Source organism: Hyperoodon ampullatus (genome assembly GCF_949752795.1).
Source record: "Hyperoodon ampullatus genome assembly, chromosome: 12".
Lineage (NCBI taxonomy): Eukaryota > Metazoa > Chordata > Mammalia > Artiodactyla > Ziphiidae > Hyperoodon > Hyperoodon ampullatus.
In genome coordinates, this window is record NC_136925.1 from 50,825,088 (window position 1) to 50,849,179 (window position 24,092).

General features: G+C 35.2%; 1 protein-coding gene across 3 annotated transcripts in view; it reads left to right on the forward strand.

Annotated features, from left to right (window-relative positions):
* The window catches only part of HSF2 (heat shock transcription factor 2), a gene marked incomplete at both ends in the record, with an annotated part of 36,346 nt that extends 12,510 nt beyond the window's left edge, over positions 1-23,836 (forward strand). The window contains 12 exons of one of the 3 annotated variants that reach the window (XM_079716828.1): positions 3,241-3,349; positions 3,526-3,653; positions 4,525-4,649; positions 6,861-6,936; positions 10,446-10,507; positions 11,417-11,504; positions 13,036-13,184; positions 13,604-13,843; positions 14,497-14,602; positions 20,017-20,070; positions 23,027-23,108; positions 23,544-23,836. In XM_079716828.1, the coding sequence (XP_079572954.1) occupies positions 3,241-3,349; positions 3,526-3,653; positions 4,525-4,649; positions 6,861-6,936; positions 10,446-10,507; positions 11,417-11,504; positions 13,036-13,184; positions 13,604-13,843; positions 14,497-14,602; positions 20,017-20,070; positions 23,027-23,108; positions 23,544-23,836 (1,512 nt within the window). The remainder of the gene's footprint in view (positions 1-3,240; positions 3,350-3,525; positions 3,654-4,524; positions 4,650-6,860; positions 6,937-10,445; positions 10,508-11,416; positions 11,505-13,035; positions 13,185-13,603; positions 13,844-14,496; positions 14,603-20,016; positions 20,071-23,026; positions 23,109-23,543) is intronic. The other 2 variants (XM_079716826.1, XM_079716827.1) reach the window with 2 other exon arrangements.
* Between the last annotated feature and the right edge of the window lie 256 nt (positions 23,837-24,092).

Consider the following 24,092-nt stretch of genomic DNA (forward strand, 5'->3'; position numbering starts at 1 on the left):
AGATGTATGATTTACAAATATTTTCTCCGATTTTGTGGGTTACTCTTTGACTCTAGATAGTGTTCTTTACGCAAAAGTTTTTAAGTTTGAGGTAGCCTCATTTGTCTGTTTTTGCTTTTGTTGCCTGTGCTTTTGGTGTTATCCAAGAAATTTTTGCCAAATCCATTGTCATGAAGCTTTTCCCCCTTGTGTTTTCTTCTAAGATTTTTATAGTTTTAGCTGTCATGTTTAAGCTTTTGATCTGTTTTGAGGTGATTTTTGTATATGATATAAGGTAAGGAGTCAACTTCATTCTTTGCATGTGAGTATACAGTTTTTACCAGCATTGTTTGTTGAAAAGGCTGTTCTTTTTCTGTTGAATTGTCTTTTTTTTTTGGCTGAGTTGGGTCTTTGTTGCTGCGCGTGGGCCTTCTCTAGTTGCAGCGAGCAGGGGCTACTCTTCGTTGCAGTGCGCGGACTTCTCATTGCAGAGCACAGGCTCTAGGTGTGCAGGCTTCGGTAGTTGTGGTACGCGGGCTCAGTAGTTGTGGCTCATGGGCTCTAGAGCTCAGGCTCAGTAGTTGTGGCGCGTGGGCTTAGTTGCTCCACGGCATGTGGGATCTTCTGGACCAGGGCTCGAACCCGTGTCCCCTGCATTGGCAGGTGGATTCTTAACCACTGCACCACCAGGGAAGTCCCTCCATTGAATTATCTTGGCATCCTTGTCAAAAATTCTTGGACTGTATATATGAGGGTTCATTCCTGGGTTTTCTATTCTGTTCCATTGATTGGTCTGTCTTTATGTCACTACCATATTATTTTGATTATTTTAGAAGGAAATTTCAAATTGTTTATTTTTTATATGGAAATACACTAGTGACTTTATTTTTTTAATTTTTATTTTATATTGGAGCATAGTTGATTAACCATGTGTTAGTTTCAGGTGTACAGCAAAGTGATTCAGTTATACGTGTGTCTATTCTTCTTCAATTTCTTTTCCCATTAGGTTGTTACATAATATTGAGTATAGTTCTCTGTGCTATGCAGTAGGTCCTTGCTGGTTATCTATTTTAAATATAGTAGTGTGTACACGTCAATCCCCAAATCCCAATCTATCCCTTGCTTCCCACCCTTCCCCATGGTAACCATAAATTTGTTCCCTGAGTCTGTGAGTTTGTTACTGTTTTGAAAATAAGTTAATTTGTATCTTTTTTTTTTGATTTTGCATATAAGCAATATTGTATGATATTTGTCTGACTTACTTTACTTAGTATAATAATCTCAGGGTCCATCCATGTTGCTGCAAATGGCGTTATTTCATTCTTTTTGATGGCTGAGTAATATTCCATGGGATATATGTACCACATCTTCTTTATCCATTCATCTGTCGATGGACATTTAGGTTGCTTCCATGTCTTGGCTATTGTAAACAGTGCTGCAGTGAACATTGGGGTCCATGTAATCCTTTCAAACCATGTTTTCTTCTGGATATATACCCAGGAGTGGGATTGCTGGATCATATTGTAGCTCTATTTTTAGTTTTTTAGGGAACCTTCATACTGTTTCCCATAGTGGGTGAACCAATTTACATTCCCACCAACAGTGTAGGAGGCTTCCTTTTGCTCCACACTCTCTCCAGCATTTATTGTTTGTAGGTTTTTTGATGATCATCATTCTGGCTGGTGTGAGGTGATATCTCATTGTAGTTTTGATTTGCCTTTCTCTAATAATTAGAGATGTAGAGCATCTTTTCATTTGCCACTTGGCCATCTGTATGTCTTCTTCTGAGAAATGTCTGTATTTAGGTCGTCTGCCCATTTTTTGATCGGGTTGTTTGTTTTTTTGATATTGAGCCCCATGAGCTGTTTGTAAATTTTGGAGACTAATCCCTTGTCAGTCACATCTTTGCAAATATTTTCTCCCATTCTTTGGTTTGTCTTTTTGTTTTGTTTGTGGTTTTCTTTGCTGTGCAGAGGAATTTAATTAGGTCCCATTTGTTTATTTTTGGTTTTATTTCCATTACTCTAGGAGATGGCTTGAAAAAGATATTGTTGTGATTTATGTCAAGTGTTCTGCCTGTGTTTTCTCTAAGAGTTTTATAGTATTTGGTCTTACATTTAGGTCTTTAATCCATTTTGAGTTTATTTTTGTGTACGGCTTTAAAGAGTATACTAATTTCATTTTTTTTACATGTAGTTGTCCAGTTTTCCCAGCACCATTTATTGAAGAGACTGTCTTTCCTGTATTGTATAATCTTGTTTCCTATGTTGTACATTAATTGACCATAGGTGCATGGGTTTATTTCTGGGCTTTTCTATCCTGTTCCATTGATCTATATTTCTGTTATTTTGCCAGTACCATACCATTTTGATGACTGTAGCTTTGTAGTATAGTCTGAAATCAGGGAGCCTGATTCCTCCAGCTTCATTTTTTCTTTCTCAAGATTGCTTTGGTTATTCAGGGTCTTTTGGGTCTCCATACAGATTTTAAGATTTTTTTGTTCTAGTTCTGTGAATAATGCCATTGGTAATTTGATAGGGATTGCATTGAATCTATAGATTGCCTTGGGTAGTATAGTTGTTTTGAAATATTGATTCTTCCAATTCAAGAATATGTTATACCTTTTCATCTGTGTCATCTTTGATTTCTTTCATCAGTGTCTTACAGTTTTCAGAGTACAGGTCTTTTGTCTCCTTAGGTAGGTTTATTCCTATGTATTTTATTCTTTTTGTTGCAGTGGTAAATGGGATTTTAAAAAATTTTTCTTTCTGACCTTTCGTTATTAGCGTGTTAATTAGTAGCTAGATATCTTACTGAATTCTCTTGTGGTTTTTCAGTTGATTGTACAAAGATATAATTATGTTTATTGATAAAATATGAGTTTCTTTCAAATTTTGTCTTATTTTTGTCTTAATTGCATTGGCTTTAAAACATTGTTAAGTAATTATACTAGCTACATACTGTATTTTGTTTGTTTTTGATTAGAAGAATGGAAATCTTTCTAATATTTAACTATAAAGTTTGATGCAGCTTTTGGTTTGATACATACTCCTAAACTTTTGAGATTGACATCAAAAAGTTTAACTGCAGTTTGGAGCTTAATTGAAATTTGTAATTTAATTGCAGTTTGTTTTTGCTGATATTAGCAGGAATAAAATGATGGTCTGAAGGTGTCATGGAAGGACTGCCAAGTTTTGGGGTTCATATGTATCACCTAATTTCAGAGGATCTTAACTAATTGACATTTTCAATTTTTTTCAGAATGGCCAAAGTTTTCTGGTTTTGGATGAACAAAGATTTGCAAAAGAAATTCTTCCCAAATATTTCAAGCACAATAACATGGCAAGTTTTGTGAGGCAACTGAATATGTGTGAGTATGGATAGCAGTTTAATTGGAGTACTGTCATCAGTCACTGATTAAACCATTTCCCCCATTAGGATGATAAAGGAAAATGTATATTCCATAGAAGCACCATTGATTTTTAAAGTTTTTACTTTTGTCTATTTAAAATTTTATTCAAAGTCTGAATTTTGAATCTTTTTCAGATGGTTTTCGTAAAGTAGTACATATTGACTCTGGAATTGTGAAGCAAGAACGAGATGGTCCTGTTGAATTTCAGCATCCTTACTTCAAACAAGGCCAGGATGACTTGTTGGAGAACATTAAAAGGAAGGTGAGCTATTGTTAACATGATTTAATTAGGGCATTAACATGTAGTATACTTGGCCAAGACATATTTCATTTGTTGAAATTAAGAAGGTACTGAAATACACAGGTTTTCTTGTTGGGACAACTTAGACTAATAAAGCTTTCATTATTTTGCCCTTTATTTTTTTTTTCCTCTGTGCTCAACTGTATGGAGGGCTCAGTCTTTAAACACTTTTTAGAGGAAAGGAAATGTTTACATTCTGACTTAGGATAAGGAGTCATCTATATTGTGATGGCTCACTCCTTATAATTTAGCTTAAAAAACATAAGTTCCTACTAGAAAGTCAGCTGTCTGGAGGGCCTTTTTCTTTAGTTCACTGCTGAATATCTAGTGCTCAGAATGAGTCCTTCTATATAGTAGGAATTTAATAATACATTTTTGAATGTATGATATGTTTTGCTGAAATAAGATATTTTGACTAAATTCACAAGGTGCGGTGAGGGGCGGTAAAAGGGTAGTGGGCCATGAAAGAACATGGTCTTAGCGTGCAACTATTCTGCATAAATTTAATTAAAAGTGGAATGCAATAATAAATAGGCTTGGGGAAATTACAGGGAATTTGACAGAAGGAAATGAAAACAAACAAAAAAAAGCCCTTAAGTTGCTCCTGCTCATGGAAACTTTTCCACATTAAAAATAAATAAATAAAAATAAATAAATAAACTGATTATTCCTTATCCTCTCTTTGAGCTATGAAGTCTATTCTTTTCCTGGGCTTTTGGAACTAAATCTCACTTCCTGGACAGGCTACAAAAACGTCTTATAATAGGGAAGTTTTGAATTATAATCAAGGTGTTTAGTATTTGTTTAATTTCCTACATTTACTTTTTGAAAGGTTTCATCTGCGAAACCAGAAGAAAATAAAATTCGTCAGGAAGATTTAACAAAAATTATAAGTAGTGCTCAGAAGGTTCAAATAAAACAAGAAACTATTGAGTCCAGGCTTTCTGAATTAAAAAGGTAAAGTATTATTTCCAAATATAATCCTAATATGGGGGTTGGTGTGTATGTGTGTGTGTTGAGGTTTGGAGGTTGGTGCTTTAAGTACCTAGATTACATTGTTGAAGCCAAGATCAAAAGCCTTTTTCTTCAGTATTGATTCCCTTTATTTTTTATTTGTAGTCATAAACTTTACCCCAATATTGTATTTTCATGATGGGGTCGAAAGAATATATAAACCTTGTCAGTCAAAACAATTTGATACACAAGTGTTACTGATGAAATAATAGATCATTAAGTTGGTGTAGGAAACTATGATTCTACTTAGGTTGACTTTCATATGTTTACACACATATGAGGACCACAAGCCATACTACAGGGACTTCTCTGGACCCAGTGGACCCAGTGGTTAAGACTTCACCTTCCAATGCCAGCGGTGTGGGTTTGATCCCTGGTTGGGGAGCTAAGATTCCACATGCCTCATGGCCAAAAAACATAAAAAAAACAGAAGCAATATTGTAACAGATTCATAAAGACTTTAAAATTAGTCCACATAAAAAAATCTTAAAAAAAATACCACATACGTTACCTATCCTTTCTTTTATAGAAGTTTCTTAGGACATTTTCTATGTGGCCTATCTTTTAGCAAAAAATAGGACACAAAAAATAGGGGAAAAAGGACACTAGAGACTTGTCCTACTTGATACTTACTTTACATAGACTTGGGAAAGTGATATTCAAACCTTTTATCTACAGAAAAGTGCTGTATTTTGTATTACTACAATTTTTGGCACCTTTATCCTAATGCCACAGTAACAACTTGTGTATAGAGTAGACCTGTATTACTCTTCTTAGTAAGTAGTTGGAATTCTCTTATAGTAAATAGGCGCCAGGGGCTTAAGAGTAGTTATTTTATGTATTGTCTGTCCCATTTCAATTGTGGGACGTTAGTTTAGCTATTCTTAACTCAAGTATCTTCATTGAGAGTAACCTTGGACTTTGATTCTCTTTTTAAATAATCCTTAATTTGAAGCTTGCTCGTTTTGCATGTTTTATTTAAGCACTTATGTTGGTTTACTCTATGTACCTTGTGTCTGTTGAAGTGCCCTTTGACCCAGTTCCTTGAATCTCAGATTTAGCTTTTAAGGAGTAGGATCCCAAATTCATCCTGTAAGTCTTAGTGGTAACCATTCTCCTACTTATCTTTAGTAGGCAGATGACAGTATCTTTATATTTCTGAGTCAGAAAAAGTACAGTAGTTATTCAGTAAGTATCAAAATCTTATTTTCTGTGCCCTCTATATTTAAATTCAGTCCCTTTTGTAATAGTTTGGATTGAGGAAGATGGCTTTTGTGTAAATTAACAAAAGAGCAAAAATTAGAGCATTTAATAGAGGAATTATCTTTCAGGCCTTCTCAAAATTATCATTGCTGCTAACATTTAATAACTGCAATTTCAATGGAAGATGGTGAATGAAGAAAAAAACTATTACTGCTGGGCATATAATTGGTTTGTCATGTATTTAGATATGCTTTTAAAAAAACACATTTTTTAATATGCTTTAAAAAAACCAAACATTTATATGCTTGTGTTTGAGACAGATCTTTAGACAGTTTTAGAGTGTTATAGACTTCAGCTCGACATCAATACTTATCAAATTGTGTGTGTGATCTTGGGTAAGTCTTTTCAGTTCTCTGAGTCTCAGTCTCCTCATCTATAAAATAGAGATAATTCCTTTCTTGACAGATTTTTAGAGAAGTTTAAGTAATACACATAAAATGTTTAGAAATAGTGCCTGGCCTAGCAAGTGTTGGGTAAATGTCATTTCCCCTTTACGAATTGTTTCCTAAGCACAAGTCCTGAATTCACATGGTAGCCGTAGTTGAAAAGTTAGCTTATTTTTTAAACAAGAAGTAATGAAGCAGATTGTCAGAGGAGTAAATGGCCTACTATGTATGGATGTAAGCATAAATCTTAAGTTTTCGTGCATACATTGCCATGAGTAGAAGATACTTCAGTTATGAAGAAAGAGGTACTATAGTTATGAAGGAAGGATTCTGGAGTTGTGTCAAGATTAGTTGCCATTCTGTGTAATTGAACCATAGTTTTCCTAGTCTCATAAAGATATATAGTAAAAACTAGTTCAGGTCTGGTGTTCTTAATTAAAGATATTGAGGTCTGGCTTATCTGACTGAATTTTTTTATTTTTAATTTTCATAAATGATAACATAGTGAGAATGAGTCCCTTTGGAAGGAGGTGTCAGAATTACGAGCAAAACATGCACAACAGCAACAAGTTATTCGAAAGGTAAGCTTTTTTCTCTGTGACTGTAATCTGCATTTGTTTAATGAGTACCATTTGTGATCCCCCCAGGAATCTCTATTGAGTAGTCAGTAATTGATCTTTGTTTCTTATGTATTGGGTACACAGAAGTAAAACTATGAAATCAAACAAATTAAGCCAAGTGTTACATATTCTTTGTAACAAAAAAAATTTCTTATTAGCTAAATGTAGTCATTCCATACTTCCAGGTAATGTTTCATTAGCTTTTAGTAAAATTTTTTTGCCTGATATAACAACTTTATTATACTTCATTCTTAGGAGTATAATCAATATACTACCAATTTCTTACCATTTTGTATAAAAGACATAGCTTTACTGTGGGATTTTTTTTGTTTTTTGTCTTACTATTTTTTATTCTAAAAGGCATAGATATGGTCTTGGAAGGTAAGTGACTAATATTTTCAAATCAGTCGGATCAAATTATGTGTTCAAAAAAATGAGTTATAAGTGTATGCCACTATTAGTATGTGCAGAAAAGCAGTTAATGTAGTGTTGTAAAATAAATCCTAGATTTTAGTATATGAGCTGAAAATTACTGGGGGAACAGAAAATCTCTCTGCTGCAATTGTGTCCTTGTGATTTAATCTTCTCATATCAGCTTTCATATGTTAATAAGAGGTGAAACATAAAAGTAATTAAGGCAGCTATTTTTTGCTCATGAGTAAACTGGACTAAGTTTAAGCAACAGGTTTTATCAGGGGAGGGAGGGTGGGAGAGCTTCAGTTTGTTCCTAGTCAGAGGCCGTTAGCTAAAAATAGTGTTATGACTGAAAGGATATGGGTGTAGTGAAGCTGGCTTGGAACACAGAGATGAATGGTAGCTGTAGCCTTTGGCCCATAGTCAAAATAGGTATACTGATTTTTAGAAATAAGTATGCAAGTGAAGGTTGAATGTAGGATTCAACTTTAAGTGTTTAGTCCAAGTACATGTATTTTTAAAACTTCCATAGTTGATTCCAACTTGAAGCCCTGTTTAAGAATACCTGATTTTAAATGATAGGTGTACGTTAACCTGTGCTTTATTTTTAAAATCTGTTAATCTTTTTCAGAAAACAATGTTTTGGTTAAATACCAACTCACAATACTCCATAATTTGTTGGGTTTTTTTTCTTGAAAGCAAGGATAGTTGGTAAAATACTTATTTAACATTTCAGTTTTTCATGAAAGCTAACGTTCTTTCTGCTCAAATTTGAGTTTGAATCTATGTGTTTTAGTGGGGTTAGGGAGTTTACGTAATGCATGATGACAAGTGATAATTTTTTCTCTATTCCTGGAATTTGTTTCTAATTCTGCCATTTACTGTTTGGCCTTGGATTAATTGGAATAATATATGGGAGGTGTCTGTTACAGAACTTGTCAGCTAAAGAAGTCCAATGATGAAAATGTTAAATGCCTCATCTTCTCCTTCAGGAAACGAACTCTACAACATAATGCCAAAGTGTCAAAAGAGAACTGAAATACACAGCAAATTTCAGGAGAAATTTAGCCAGAGATTCATGTTCTTGTAAATTCAGCCAACTAATGTTTTACGAATTTTCCCTTACACTTTTTTATAAATTAACAAAAGTAATTGGACTATTTCATAGATGTCTTTAAGGTTAAATGTTGTCTTTTCATCAGCTGTCAGCATTTTCTTTTGAATAAGCAATTTAGTGGCTAACCTCCTTTTCATAGACTCTAATGCTGTCTAACTCTTCAACTAAAATGTCTATATTTTTCTCCATGGCAAAGTTAATACTGATTGTAAGGCAAACCATTTAGTAGCCTCGTTTGGGGGGAGAATATACAATATTAAAACTGTACAGTGTGTATTTTCAATGGACAATTCTCTGTTTTAATTACGTAATTATATTTCATAAAGCTTGTACAAGGAACTCTTCTGTGGAGTCTAAATAGTCATCAGTCACTTGGCCTTTATTCATAACATCTCAGTGATATACTGCTGCTTTTTTTTAAAATAAATTTTTAAAAAATATTTATATATCTTTGGGTGTTCATTGCTGCACGCGGCTTTCTCTAGTTGTGGCGAGCGGGGGCCACTCTTTGTCGTGGTGCTCAGGCTTCTCATTGCGGTGGCTTCTCTTGTTGTGGAGCACGGGCTCTAGGCACACAGGCTTCAGTAATTGTGGCATGTGGGCTCAGTAGTTGTGGCTCGTGGGCTCTAGAACGCAGGCTCGGTAGTTGCAGCGCACGGGCTTTGTTGCTCTGTGGCACGTGGGATCTTCCTGGACCAGGGCTCGAACCCGTGTCCCCTGCATTGGCAGGTGTATTCTTTTTTTTTTTTTTTTTTTTTTTTTTTGCGGTACGCGGACCTCTCACTGTCGTGGCCTCTCCCGTAGCGGAGCACAGGCTCCGGACGCTCAGGCTCAGCGGCCATGGGTCACGGACCCAGCCGCTCTGCGGCATGTGGGATCTTCCCGGACCGGGGCATGAACCCTTGTCCCCTGCATCGGCAGGCGGACTCTCAACCACTGTGCCACCAGGGAAGCCCGGCAGCTGTATTCTTAATCACTGCGCCACCAGGGAAGCCCCTATACTGCTTTTAATAGTTTACTTTTTTAACTCCTTTAGGCAGTATAATTTCAAGGCATACCCTAAACCAGTGGTTCTCGCATTCACATCAGTATCACCTGGAGGTCTTGCTAAACAACACATGTTGCTGGACCTCATCCTCAAAATTTAAGATTCAGCAGTTCTGGAGTGAGGCAGAGAATTTGCATGTCTAAAAAGCTCCTAGGCCAGTGCTGCTGGTCCATGGACCACACTTTAAGAAACACTATCATAAAATATGAAGGATTGTTTGCATGTCTTGATCTGTTTAATAGTCTTTTTCTAAATTTAATCAGACTTTGAAGATTAAATCAGCTTCCCGTGATTGTCAGCAGGAAGCTTTGACAGTTGTTCAGTGTCTCAATAATAATTTTTCTAGAGTTAGCCAATAAACTTTTTCTTACTTGAAAATACTAAGATCTATTCTGAGAGAGTTGGCAGTTTCTTTTGCCTCTAATTGTATTACCTGGTATAAGAAAAATATCTGTCAAACATCAGTTTTCTTTTCTGCATCATAGTCTTCTTGAAAGAATTTTAAGTAAAAATAGGGATCTGTATCCAGGCATGCTTGGTACTTATCATCAAGACAAATAATTGAACTGAATATTTGATAGATAAATAGGTGGATGGGTGGGTAGGAAGCTAGATATATAGATAGATATATGAGTAAATGGATGTCCTAGGTACTTCTACATCTTAGGTAGCAGCAACTTTATCACAGGTTGTTCTTCTGCCTGGATGCTGGTATATTTCTTTAAATATCATTGTAAGATGCATCCAAATTTAAAATGTTAATATGTGAGAAATTATGTGACTTAGAATAGAGGACATACAGTACCTGCATTAATTTTATAAGACTTGTAATATAGACTAAAGAATTAAGAATCTATGATGGAATATTTCTTATTTATATTTTCCTTTTAGATTGTCCAGTTTATTGTTACATTGGTTCAGAATAACCAACTTGTGAGTTTAAAACGTAAAAGGTAAGATTTTATGATAATACATTTTGACCTATCTATAGACAACCAAACATGTTAGAATTTAATCATGAATGGTCTACATTTGCTGAGTATATGCGTGTTGTCCCAGATGAACAGTCCTCCCTTGTTAAATTATACTTCTAACATTTCAAGAGTGGTGGTGTTTCCTACTATTGTCATGTTGCTGTTTTTGAGAGATTAGGATAGCCTAAATGGTCGTTTTACATACATACGGTTTATAAAGAGTTCATCTTTCATTCACATTAGCCAATTATTGTAGCATTAGAAGGCCTCAGTGAGAGAAACTCTTAAAAAGAGGATACATGCTGAAAAAAGCATAAAAAATTTTTACTTGATATCTCATGTTTAATCCACTCACAAGGGTCTTTAAAAACCTGTACATTGACCATGGGTTGTGATACCCATAAATGTCAGTAACTACCTTTGTCACAATTAAAACATAAGGAAAACAGTGGACAAAGGAATAGTTAGAAGGAGAAAAAGATTATCTTGTAAGGCAAAAAATTTTAGCAGAGCTTGGTTATACTTACAGCTTATGCTGTAGAATTAACTCTACTTCCACTGAGTCTTTGTGATATTACCTACTTTTTACTATGTAAGTACCATGAAGAGTTATATAGTTCAGTCAGCAATGAAGTATATTTGGGGAGAGTAATTTATAGTGTTTATTATAACAAAGATAACACAGAAGAATGGAGAAATAAAAGCCGTAGATACACTCATCCTGCATACCCCTCCAAAAAGGTAATCGTTTTTAAGAGTTTCTTGTGTACTGAAATTTTTTATTCATTATTAAAGTGAGTGTGTTTATATGTGGCTAAATTATTAGAAGCAATTTAAACTCCATGTATGTTTGCTCACTGAACTTCATGTATATCTTCTGATTTTCAGACCTCTACTTCTAAACACTAATGGAGCTCAAAAGAAGAATTTGTTTCAGCACATAGTAAAAGAACCAGCTGATAATCACCATCATAAAGTAATTTTTAAAATTCTGTTTTATATTTATTATCTCAAACTAAATTTTATTACAGCATTATGTCATGCATTTGAAAAAGTTTAGTGAATAATCTAACTGTTCATCCTCCAGCTTTTAAAAATCATGACATTTTTTATCATTTGCTTTAGATTATTTTAAGAAATAAACTATTACAAATATAGTTGTCTCAGTTGCCTGTTCCCAAGTTCATTTTTCTCTCCCTCTCCAGTCTCCCCTGTCACCCAGAGATAAATCACTATCTTGAAGTAGTATATATCATCCCCATGGCTATTTGATGTGTGAATCCATGAATAGTATTTGGTATTATTTTGCATATGTCTAAGCTTTATATAAATGATATTATTTTGTACATATCATTTTGCAGTGTGGCCTCTTCCACTTGGTCTTGCTTTTGAGATTTATTAAACAGAGATTTAGTTGATCTTAACTACTATATGAGATTAATTGAATATTATGATAATGTAATTATGCACTTGTCCATTGGTTATTTTAAGTTGTTTCCAACTTTTATTATAAATGTGTACAGACCTAGACTCTTTTACTGTAGCAATTTCAAAAAATATTGTTGTTTACCTTCATTTTTTCACAAGCTCTCTGGGTAAATTGTCAGACTTATACCCAGAGGCAATTAGTTGAGTCCAGACTTCTTTTAATATCTGATTATCATTGTTACTTTCAAATCTTAGAATTCTAAATACTGCTTTAGATTTATTATTAAAGTATTGAGATTTTTGTTCTCAGGCAAGTCAGAGTTAACCTGACATCTGGTTCCTCTTCCCACTGTTTAAATAATCAAGCATACCTGTTTTTAGGATTGAAGACTCATGTAAATGGGTGAAGATTTCTTAATTTAACTTGATTTGCATCTTTTGCCTCTATATTATCTAGAGTTGAAATTGATAGAATTTTCTATTATAATAATGACTTTAGTTTGCTTTGGAGAATTGAATGTTTCTTTATTAGTGTATCCATGGTCTGAATATAGCTGTAGCTGAATTTAAAAAAATAATAATTGCTAAAATGCCAGACTGACATTTGGCTGTGGAATAGTTGAAGTGTTTTTTCCCCCTATTAAAGAAACCATTTAATGAGTAAGAATAAAACATGGCGTCAAACAGAGTAGCTTGAGATGAAATAATCCCCATCAGCCCAGTGGCCATCTGGTTATGTTTGAGATTTCTGCTGAAGTCCTAAGACTTTTTTACTCTTTGGGTATAAAAAATGCTTTAAAATTTGAAAATCTTTTCATAGAAATATTCTGAGGCATGTCATCTTTAAGGTCCCTTACAGTAAAAGAAATAGTTAAGTAGCATGCAGATAATACATCTCATACCTCTGTAAATTGGTACTTCTAATACCAATTTAGTGTATAAGTCCTATAAGGGCAGAAAACATATCTGTTTTGCTTACCATCGTATCTCAGTGCCCAGTTAACATTTTTTAAATGATATGTTGTTTGGTAGTCAAAATAATTTCAGTTTTTTGATATATTTTCTACCTGATTTTTTAGGTTCCACACAGTAGGACTGAAGGTTTAAAGCCAAGGGAGCGGATTTCAGATGATATCATTATTTATGACGTTACTGATGATAATGCAGAAGAAGAAAATATCCCAGTTATTCCAGAAACTAATGAGGATGTTATATCTGATCCCTCCAAGTAAGCAGATTGTGAAATAAAATTTTGAAAGTATTACTCTTTTTTTATCAGAGATCTAAATTTAAAACTACTTTATTCTTTGATAAACTAATATCTGACTCATATTTTAATTATTGAACTGAAAAATTAAGCCAAATTATTCAAGCACATAACCCCCCTCCCTCCAGCGAAAAGACTCCCAGCAAAAAGTAATGAGAATTCATTCTTATTTTTAAAGTTTGGAGTTAAAGACCTTTAATTGATTCTTTGTGGTCTTATATTGTATGAAGTATCAATATTTTTCATTAAACTACACACCCAAGAAAAGCCTTTTGACAGGCGGTTTGGGGAGAGAGTTTCCATGGAGAGTGACTGGATAGGGTGAATTTATTGAATTAGTCTGAGAATGTAATTGGTTATTTCTCATATTGCTGATCTAGCTGTAGCCAGTACCCTGATATTGTCATTGTTGAAGATGACAATGAAGATGAATATGCACCTGTCATTCAGAGTGGAGATCAGAGTGAACCAGCCAGAGAATCCCCAAGTTCAGGCAGTGATGGCACCAGCCCTCTCATGTCTAGTGCTGTCCAGCTAAATGGCTCATCTAGTCTGACCACAGAAGATCCTGTGACCATGATGGATTCCATTTTAAATGATAACATCAATCTTTTGGGAAAGTGAGTCTCATGTAAAGGTTGTCTAAATTTATATGCTTTCTTTGTTTACTTCACATGTTCTTTTTCTCTTTGAATGATTTTCCTTTCAGGTTATGAACCTATGTAGTCAACCTTTCTGTTCTGGTTAGTGCTGAGCTCTGCAAGTGGTATTTTGAGAAAGATTTAATTATCCCAAGAGCAGTCTTGGGATCTTCTTGTCAATTCCTCAGATTTCTGTAATGAAATACTTGTTTTTGAATGTCTTAAAAGTGTGTGTGATTGTGTGTATTTGTGTTTTTATCAGGACTGTGGAATAATACAATCTCCATGAAGGAACTTACTTTATAGCAAAAGAAAACTAGAAGTTAGTAGCAATAACCAATAGTAAGAGGTTAAAACATTTTATAATTTATAGTATAGAGGAAAAAGATAAATCAGACTGGGTTATTGCAGAACCTTTTTTCTTTAAATACTAAAATTTGTATAAAGGCTGTGGGTTCTCAATTAACCAAGTTATTTTGAATCCTAAATACTGAATAGGATCTCTTAAGGTTAAGAATTGTAAGGATTCAGCAATTGCTAGGAATGTTTTGCTTAGCTAGACTGCAGTGTGATTTTAAACATAAAAGCAAGGAAACCTAATATTTGATTTTTTTAAAATCTTTTTTCCTTAGGGTTGAGCTGTTGGATTATCTTGACAGTATTGATTGCAGTTTAGAGGACTTCCAAGCCATGCTGTCAGGAAGACAGTTTAGCATAGACCCAGATCTCCTGGTCGATGTAGGTACTTTGAATATTCTTTGTTGTACCGGCAGTTTGTGTATTTATGTATACTATTTATAAATCAATGCATCATATTCTTGAATTCTACACTGTTTTTGCAGTTTTATTTTTTTAAATGAATGGTTTTGTTTATTAGAATGAACAGATGGGTTCAGGAAAGTGAAGGAGGGTGATCACTATTCGTCTCTGAGTAGAAGTTCAGTTAATCCCTGTGTAACAACATATCAACTCTGTTGAACAGTACTATTAAATCCAGGTCTTGTCTGGACTTGTTGCTGTGTTATGTTTTGCTCTAGAGTAAATTGTCATTGAATAGAAATCAGTGGAAATAGTATAAAAACAGCATGCAGGCACTTCTTAATACTTTGGGAATTAATGTTTTTCAGTCAAATGTATTATATGTTATCATATTTAAAAATTTTTTGTATTGAGTCCTAAGATTCCCCTATTCCAGTTCTCACCACCACCTATATGAACTTGATTCCTATGTTGTCTGGACTTTGAATCCTTGTCTATCGTTTCTGGTACTAACCTTGGTCTCTTTTCTCTTGTTCCTACAGCTCCTCTCTCTCTTACCTAAAGCTTTCTATGTGGCCTGGTCTCATCCAGATGAATCTTGTTCTTTTCCCTATTTCCATTTCCTGTTGTGAACATTTTCTGTTGTGTTCTTTTACTTGAAAAGTTTTGTTGTTCTTTGTTTTGCATTTTTTCCTTAAAATACAACTTCTCTCACATCAGAAGATTCTACAGTTTGTCAGTGTCACATGACTATTATTTTTCCTAAATCATCAGTGCCTCACAGGATGGATTTCACCTTCTTTGAAGATTTCCTTTCCATGTTACTCTCTTAAATGAATTCAACATCCATGTTAATGACCTATTTGGACTTGTTTAACAGTAACTTGACAGCCCTTCTTGATTCTATCAGTCTTTGTCCCCAATCTGAATCCAGAGACCTTTTAGAATATCTCTCCCTTAGATCACTTACGAAGGAAATAAAATCCTGTAATTCTGACTCTACAAATCCTCACAGTCTTCAAGTAGGTCATTTTAATTTAACTTTGGAACAGTTATCACGTTCTTTTGTCCTCACGACCTTATCCAGCTAACACTTCCCTATTCACAGAGCATAATTCACCATGCCCTGGTACTCTCATCAGCTGTGGAATCTCATATCCTTTCTTCTTAGAGGAAGTACTTCCTTTTTAAAGCCAGTTTGTACACCTGCCCCCCCGCCTCTCTGTTTTTCTCTCTCTATCCTTGATCTTTTCCAACTGCCTTCAGTGGGTACAGATCATCTCCATTTTGATGTGTTGCTCTGCTCATTTACCATTCTGCTTCTCTAATCCTTTTACTACAAAACTGTAGAAATGAGTGGCTGTATTCATTACTTTTTTTTTCACTCTATATTTCTTTTGAAACCCTGAATTGTCTTGCTTATTATTTAGCCTGTGCTAAATTTAGCCTGTGTCTTGGTATATCCACTGTAAGTAGCCTGCAGCTTTTTTTTTTTTTTTTTCTTCCTCCAAATTAGGCCACTGGGCTAGTGGAAGGAGGTTTGTTTTGAATCAGACAGATTTGGGTTCCATTTTTGGCTCATGTTACTTACTAGCTAAGTTATTAATTTGGGAAAGTTAACCTCTCTTACTCAGTTTCCCCATCTGTTAAATATGGCTGATGCCTGACATGAAGGGCTTTTGTAAGGATTATAAGTAATTAACACTATTACTATTTAACACTATTGATTTTCTACTGTAGAACTTTTCCTGTTGATTTTAAAGGCACTGGACCTCTTTGTTCTCTTCCTATCTCCCTAACCATTCTGTTTCCTCTAAGAGCTTTTCTTTTTCTTGCTGTCTTCTACTTGTGGATATTCCCCAAGGTTCCCAGACTTTTATCCTGTTTTTTCCTACCTCTCTTTTTTCTATCCTGCCTCTCTGGTGGGATTTTGGCTTGTAGGATTGCTCTCAAATGTATTTCTCCAGCTCTTAATATTTTTTAAAGTAACCTTTGCTTGAATTCTAATTCCATGCCTTTAGGATCATCAGTTAGATCTTGCCTTAAATTATTTGTGTTTAACACCAAACCTTTGTTTATTTTCTAAACTAGCTACCTTTTTAAGCTTTATTTTCTGTAGTAGTATCAGTATTCTGTTTACCCACACAGGATAGTAATCACAGTAATCTTGGTTTCTTTATCTCCTTGTTCACCAAGCCTGTGTATTTTCCAAAATAACATTCACAAACCGTCCCTAGTTTCTATTGGGTTGGCCAGAAAGTGCCTTCGGTTTTTAAGTAAAAATAAGACAATTTTTCATTTTCACCAAGAACTTTATTGAACAACGTATTCACCGTTTTGTTCCACTACCTTCTGCCATTTTTCATACACCTTCATAATTCCATGTTCCCAAAACTTTTTATCTTTTTGAGCAAAGAACTATTCCAGGTGCCTTTTACAGTCTTCCAGGGAATTGAATATTTTTCCATTAAGAGAATTCTGTAAAGATCGAAGTAAATGGAAATCTGAAGGTACAGTATCTGGTGAATATGGCTGATGAATCCGAACTTCCCAGCAAAGCTGTAACAGTTTTTGCCTGGATATCAAAGAAACATGTGGTCTTGCATTATCCTGATGGAAAGATTATGAATTTTCTGTTGACTAATTCCGGATGCTTTTTGTCAAGTGCTGCTTTCAGTTGGTCTAATTGGGAGCAGTACTTGTTGGAATTAATCGTTTCGTTTTCCAGAAGGAGCTCATAACAGAGGACTCCCTTCCAATCCCACTACATACACAACATCACCTTTGGATGAAGACAGGCCTTTGGTGTGGTTGGTGGTGGTTCATTTCACTTGCCGCACGATCTCTTCTGTTCCACATTATTGTACAGTATCCACTTTTCGTTATTGTATGGTACCCACTTTTCATCACAATTTGTTTTAAAAAGGAATGTTTTCATTACATTTAAGTAGAGAATCGCATGTAGAAATATGTTCAAGAAGGTTTTTTCACTTAACATATGTGGAACCCAAACTTCTAAGCAATTAGCATATATATTAACATAACAAACTTCATAGTGACTTTCAGTGCTCAATTTGAATATTTTGAATATGTCAGCTATCTGCCACGTGGTATAATGTTACTTGTTCTAATTAATGTCTCAATTTGATCGCTATCAACTTCAACTGGTCTACCCAACCATGGAGCATCGTCCAGCGAGAAATCTCCAGCACGAAACTTTGCAAACTACCTTTGACACATTCAGTCAGTCACAGCACCTTCTCCATACACTGCACAGATCTTTTTGTGCGTTTCAGTTGCGTTTTTACCTTTCTTGAAATAGTGAAGCATAATATGCTGAAAATGTTGCTTTTTTTCTTCCATCTCCAATATTAAAATGACTATGTAAGAATTCACCAATTTTAATTTTTTTTTAAATGCACGTTGATATGACAGCTGTCACAATACAGTCTGGCAAGATTGTTTCAAATGAAGTTAAAGACAACTAAGTGCTACTAGAGCCATCTTACAGAAAAACCAAACGAACTTCTGGACCAACCCAATATTTTCACTGTTGTCTCTCATCTAAGACCTTCATTGTTTATTTCATCCTTGAATTATGGGGTATTGTCACAAATAAAAAACCTACCCATAGGTTGCCTTGTTCTCTGAGATGGCAAAGATGGTAAGAACATGTGTGAGTAATAAGTATGCTGAGAAGTTCATGGGTTCTTGCTGCAGAGTTCAGTACAAGTGACCCAGTGTGGAATCAGTAGGAGAGACTCGACCTTAGAATTCAGCCGTGTCAGCTCCTCATACATGATCTGTTTTCCTACTTCAGACCATGCGTCTGCTGGGAATACATGAAGGTATCCCTGAGTCAGTGGGTAGATGGATTGGGGCAAAGAAGGAGTGAGGAGTTTATACTGCTGGTCCTCCTCAGATGCCACTCTCAGTAGGGACAAAATCTGGTCAGACCTCTGAGGCAAGTACAAGCTGAACTGGTAGAGATTGGCAGTGATGTATAGTTACCTACTCTTAAGAAACTGAGTCTCTTCCTCTTCATGGATCAGTAGGAGGAAAAGTTATGAAAGGAAGAAAAGTTAATGAAAGGAAGGGCTGGGGATATTTTTAGGGCTACAATGAATGTGGAACTTTAAGGAGAGGAATCAGTGTTTAGAGAGGGTAGAGGAGCCTCTCTGCATTTCATTCTATCCTGCAAACCATTTGGTGTGCTCATTCTCTTAAAACACTTTAGTCAGTATATTTCATTACTCAGGCCACTCCCAAGTCTCTTATTGCTGACAGAATGTCCTGTCCATTCATTAGCCTTGCCTTACCTTTTGAACCTTATGTATACAACTTACTATTCAACCCAGAACTTTTGCATTATTTGGACTTGTCATCTTATTTGTAGAACTTACCTCACAACCATTTCTTCCTCTCTGTTGTTGCTAATGCTATAACAATGTACTCCTTCATCCTCTCCTTTCTAAGTCTTAACCATTCTCCAGGAACTACATGTCACATAGTTTTATCAAGACTTTTTGTTTCATCTGAGGGACGGGGTGTGTGTGTGTTTGTCTGTTTTCCTTTCTCTTAGCTCCTTAGTACTTTTGAGCCCCACCATCCATTATTATTGTAATACTGGATTGTATCTGATCATATGTTGCTATTTGATGTTATTCTTATTTTGCCTTTTAGATTGTAAGCTCCTGGAGAGCAGGAATAGTGTCTTCATCTTGTATTCTTCATGATGTCAGTTATTTCTTAGATGCTCAATAAATCCCTGTGGACTGGATGACTTTGAAGCTTATGACATAAACAAAAGTTACGTTTGTAAAGTGGCTGGTCTGAGGAGTGCAGTAAGCAGTAGGCAGTGGTCTTTGCATTTATGGCTTCCCTTACTAGGTGAGGTGAAAAGAACCAACATGGAGTTAAGCCATTTGGTCAGAGGGCTCTACTTGAGGTGTAATTTAGGAACCACTGTCACAGAGCAGATTCTATAAATTTATCACATAATTAGCAGGTAGTCAGTGAAGGCTCTTGTCAGGGCAAGGGACTCAGCCCTGGGTGCCACTTAAGGCCAGAGGCTTTTAGGGAGGAAAAAATAAAGGAAATGAAGGAGAGGGGAGGTGGGGAAAACCACTGTTTGTCTCAAGTGATTTGCCCTACTACTTTATAGAATAGAAATTCTTAAAACAGCTAATGCATGGGCTAGCTTGCTCTGCTTTTGTTCGTTTTTCTTTCCGCTTTCCTGCTTTTCTCTTCCAACCTTGTTTTACTATATGGAAACTTCCTAGTGCAGGAGCTACATCTCTTCACCCAACATGGCTGTATAGAAATTTTGAACACACAGTTAATTTTTTAAAAATATTTTTTAAACTTATCATCTTTCTTGTTTGGTCTTTCAGCTTTTCACTAGTTCTGTGCAGATGAATCCCACAGATTACATCAATAATACAAAAGTAAGTTTTAATTCGTGTTGCTCAGGACCCGTAGCTGTAAGAATTTGAAAAAAGTCCTAGTAAGGAGAGAGCAGTATCACTCCCAGTTACAAAAAGCATTTTATATTCTTACCTAATACATGTGATCAAGATAATAAAATTCTAGATGAAAAATCAGCTTTTGGTTATGGGGTGAATCATTGCCCAGTTCTTCTGTGCCTTGTGCTATTAAGTACCAGTGTGAAATCAGCCCTCAATGTGCTGGGAGATAAACTGAATAAATTTGGCATATTCAGGTATATCGCTGAAAAAAAATATGATTATTAAAATATGATTTCTTCATGTTCTGTGTCTTCATTTTACATTCTTATTCCATCTATAAATAACTTCTCAGCATTTTTTATTGAAAATTTAAGGGTACCCATATTTTAAAATAAGTTCCTTCATTTTATTAGCATACAGTAGAAGCACAGGGATTTATACTGTTTGTAGGTAAGGTGAGTTGAAACAGTGAAGTATGGATTTTGGACTTTTTTTTTTAAGTAATTGTTTTATTTTCTTAAATGTATAGTACCTGCAGTTGGGATTAGCAGATGTTAACAAATTCTTTAGAACTGGTTTTTAATGAGTAATAAGAACAATGTGAAGGTGTTAGAGCAGACATTTAGAAATCATTCTGTTTCATTGTATAGCTTATTGTCTTGAGTAGGTATATACTTCATTTGTCTTGTATTTATACCAAATTGTTCTGTAATCCCTGTTTTTCGTTGAATAAAAAGGTAAATCAGCTCCCCTGAAATGTGTACAAATTCTAGATTAATGGAATCAAAATTTAATTTTTATTTGTGTTCTTTATAGTAAAAAATGAACACATATTGAATAAATATGAGGTATTAGAGTGAGGAGGTGGAATTTTTCTGACCATTGTCATGTGTGAGGATGGCCTGACCACATTTTCTACATTTTCAAAGTTATAGCCTGGGTAACTTAAAGTTGAAGGAATTTGTGAATTTTTGAACTAGAAAGTTGATTATACATTCAGTATTTGGTTGATTTATATCAGGGGTTGTCATACTTTTTCTGTGAAGACTAAATATTTTTGATTTTGCATGAAGCCAGGTGTTCTCTGTCACAACTAGTCAACTGCAATTGTTGTGCAAAAGCAGCCGTAGACAATACATAAAAGAATGAGTATGGCTGTGCTTCTGTAAAACTTTACAACAGTCAGGATGCTGAATTTGGCATTTGGACTATAGTTTGGCTAGGTTTATATTATAAAAATCTGTGGACCACGTCAGTACTGTGTTTCAATAAATATATTATTGAATGTTAGACCTTAAGTTGAATGAACCCATATCATATATTCATTTAGTGAATGTGCTGTACTGTTTGTTTATTGTTAGACATTGAGTCGTTCTCTATTGAATCATCTCCTGTTGCCAAAAGCTTTTAGAAATAGTAGTTTAACAGCAAGTTTACATATTGCTCTATAGTAGTATAGAAAAATTAAAATTGAGAGTGATTTCTTTATCATAGTTTTAGAATCTAGATTGTTGTTTTTTTTTTTTTTTGCATTACGTGGGCTTCTCACTGCTGTGGCCTCTCCCGTTGCGGAGCACAGGCTCCGGACGCGCAGGCCCAGCAGCCATGGCTCACGGGCCCAGCCGCTCCGCGGCATGTGGGATCCTCCCAGACCGGGGCACGAACCCGTGTCCCCTGCATCGGCAGGCGGACTCCCAACCACTGCGCCACCAGGGAAGCCCTAGATTGTTTTTAAATAATTGACACATCAGCTGTCATTCCCTTGCTCCTGACAGGTATTATGTGACATGTATTACAGCACTCTTTACTAATGAGTCAGGATGCCTTATACTCCTCACTATAGCAGTCTAAGTGGTCACTACTAATAAGCAACAATTTGTATGGGAGATGAAATCCATTTGTCATCCCGGTTCTCATATGCTTTTAGAATAACAACAGTGGCATCCTTGGAAAATACCTATTTTAGGAAGTAGAAAAATACAGAAGGTATTATTTCATTAATGTTTATTTATTGTGAATGCTAAATGAGAAATATTTTAATGTAAATTTTGGGGGAAGTTTAAGTAGTTTTTATTATGCCTTGGAGTCATTATTATCTATGAAGCCTGGAAACTTGTACTGCTTAATTTTGTGATGAATATCAGGGAAATTATAGGAATTAGTATGTTTGTTACATCATATATAATTTACAAGTGTGCAGATATCTGGGACTTACAGCTATTCAGGAAAAATTGTGAACCTCAGCACCTCAGTTTGAACATCGTTGAAAAGAGCACTGAAGAACTTAACATTTAAAGATTAATCCCCTTACAATCAGATGTAAGGAGAGAAGACAGTGGTTGAAAGAAGCAATTTAAATGACAGAAAAGAATTGAAAAGAATTGAAAGAGCCAAAAAAGGAAATGAAGAAACACCACCTCAACTTTGAGGCTTCCAAATATAGGGATAAATAGTTTGAAGGATGTTATCCTGAGCTACTGTAAACGTGTTCACTTATGCTAAATATTCTGTTTGTGAGTGAAAAGAAATGTGTAATACGTTTTAAGTCAAAGCTGTTTAAAATGAATTTAATTGTTTAAAGAATTATCTCTTCATTAGCAATTAGAAACTAGCCATCTTTGATTCATTACCATCTTCTACTCTTGTCAAATTCTGTCTGTTCTACTGTTGAAATGCTCCCTCCTTTTCGTACTTAGTGTCATCCTAGTTCGGGTTCTTTGTTTCATCCACCTGATGACAGCAGTAGTTTTCTTAGTCAGTTTCACTACCTCTACTCAAATCTCTGTCTCTCCCTGGTTCATCTTTCCTGATGCTCTCCTTTCCCATATCTTGCAGAGAGTGTACCAATATTCTTCTACTGTACCAATTTTTTGCTATTTTTCAGGAACATATAAAATATGAGACAAGTATTTCTATATTATTTTTTCTCTTTTAGTCCGAGAATAAAGGATTAGAAACCAAGAGCAATGTAGTTCAGCCAGTTTCAGAAGAGGGAAGAAAATCTAAACCCAAAACAGGTAGGTGTAAATGTAGTATTAGTTTTTTTAAATAAAGATTTCTATGTAGAAACTGTGGGCCAAGGAAGGTTTTGCCATGCTTAACAATTGAACACAGATTTGTATTCGTCTCAGTTCTATGCATAACGTATCGAGGTTCCAGCATATAAAGGAAATTGAATTGGTGAGGTAATAGTTCTTAAAGATTGTCATTTTCCCCCCCTATTCAACTTCAAGAGAACTGAAAGAACCCTCAGTTCTTAATTGTTGAATAAAAGTATACATTTTCTGACTTGTACATTTTTAAATTTACTGACACAAAGTGTGATATTTCTTGTTTGGCTATATAAGGGTAATGATTGCACATATGCACATCTGCTTCTGTTTTTTCCACCATATAGCTTGAACTCTATATAAGCTGGTGTTAAAAGATCAGTCTTCTTATCTTTGTTATAGATAAGCAGCTTATACAGTACACTGCCTTTCCACTTCTTGCATTCCTCGATGGGAACCCTGCTTCCACTGTTGAACAGGGGAGTACAGCATCATCAGAAGTTATGTCCTCTGTAGATAAACCCATAGAAGTTGATGAGCTTCTGGACAGCAGCTTGGACCCAGAACCAACCCAAAGTAAGCTTGTTCGCCTGGAGCCATTGACTGAAGCTGAAGCTAGTGAAGCCACACTGTTCTATTTATGTGAACTTGCTCCTGCACCTCTGGATAGTGATATGCCACTTTTAGATAGCTAAATCCCCAAGAAGTGGACTCTACGTGTATATATTCATCAAAATGATGAACTATTTATTTTAAAGTATCATTTGGTACTTTTTTTTTGTAAATTGCTTTGTTTCGTTTAATCAGATACTGTGGAATCAAAAGCACCTTTTGCTTTTCTCACTAACCACACACTCTTGCAAAGCTTTCAAATGTTACTCAGCTACGTAGGTACATAAGATTTGATGCGTTAAATCACAGTATTGGCATATCTTTAAGTTGGATTCAAAT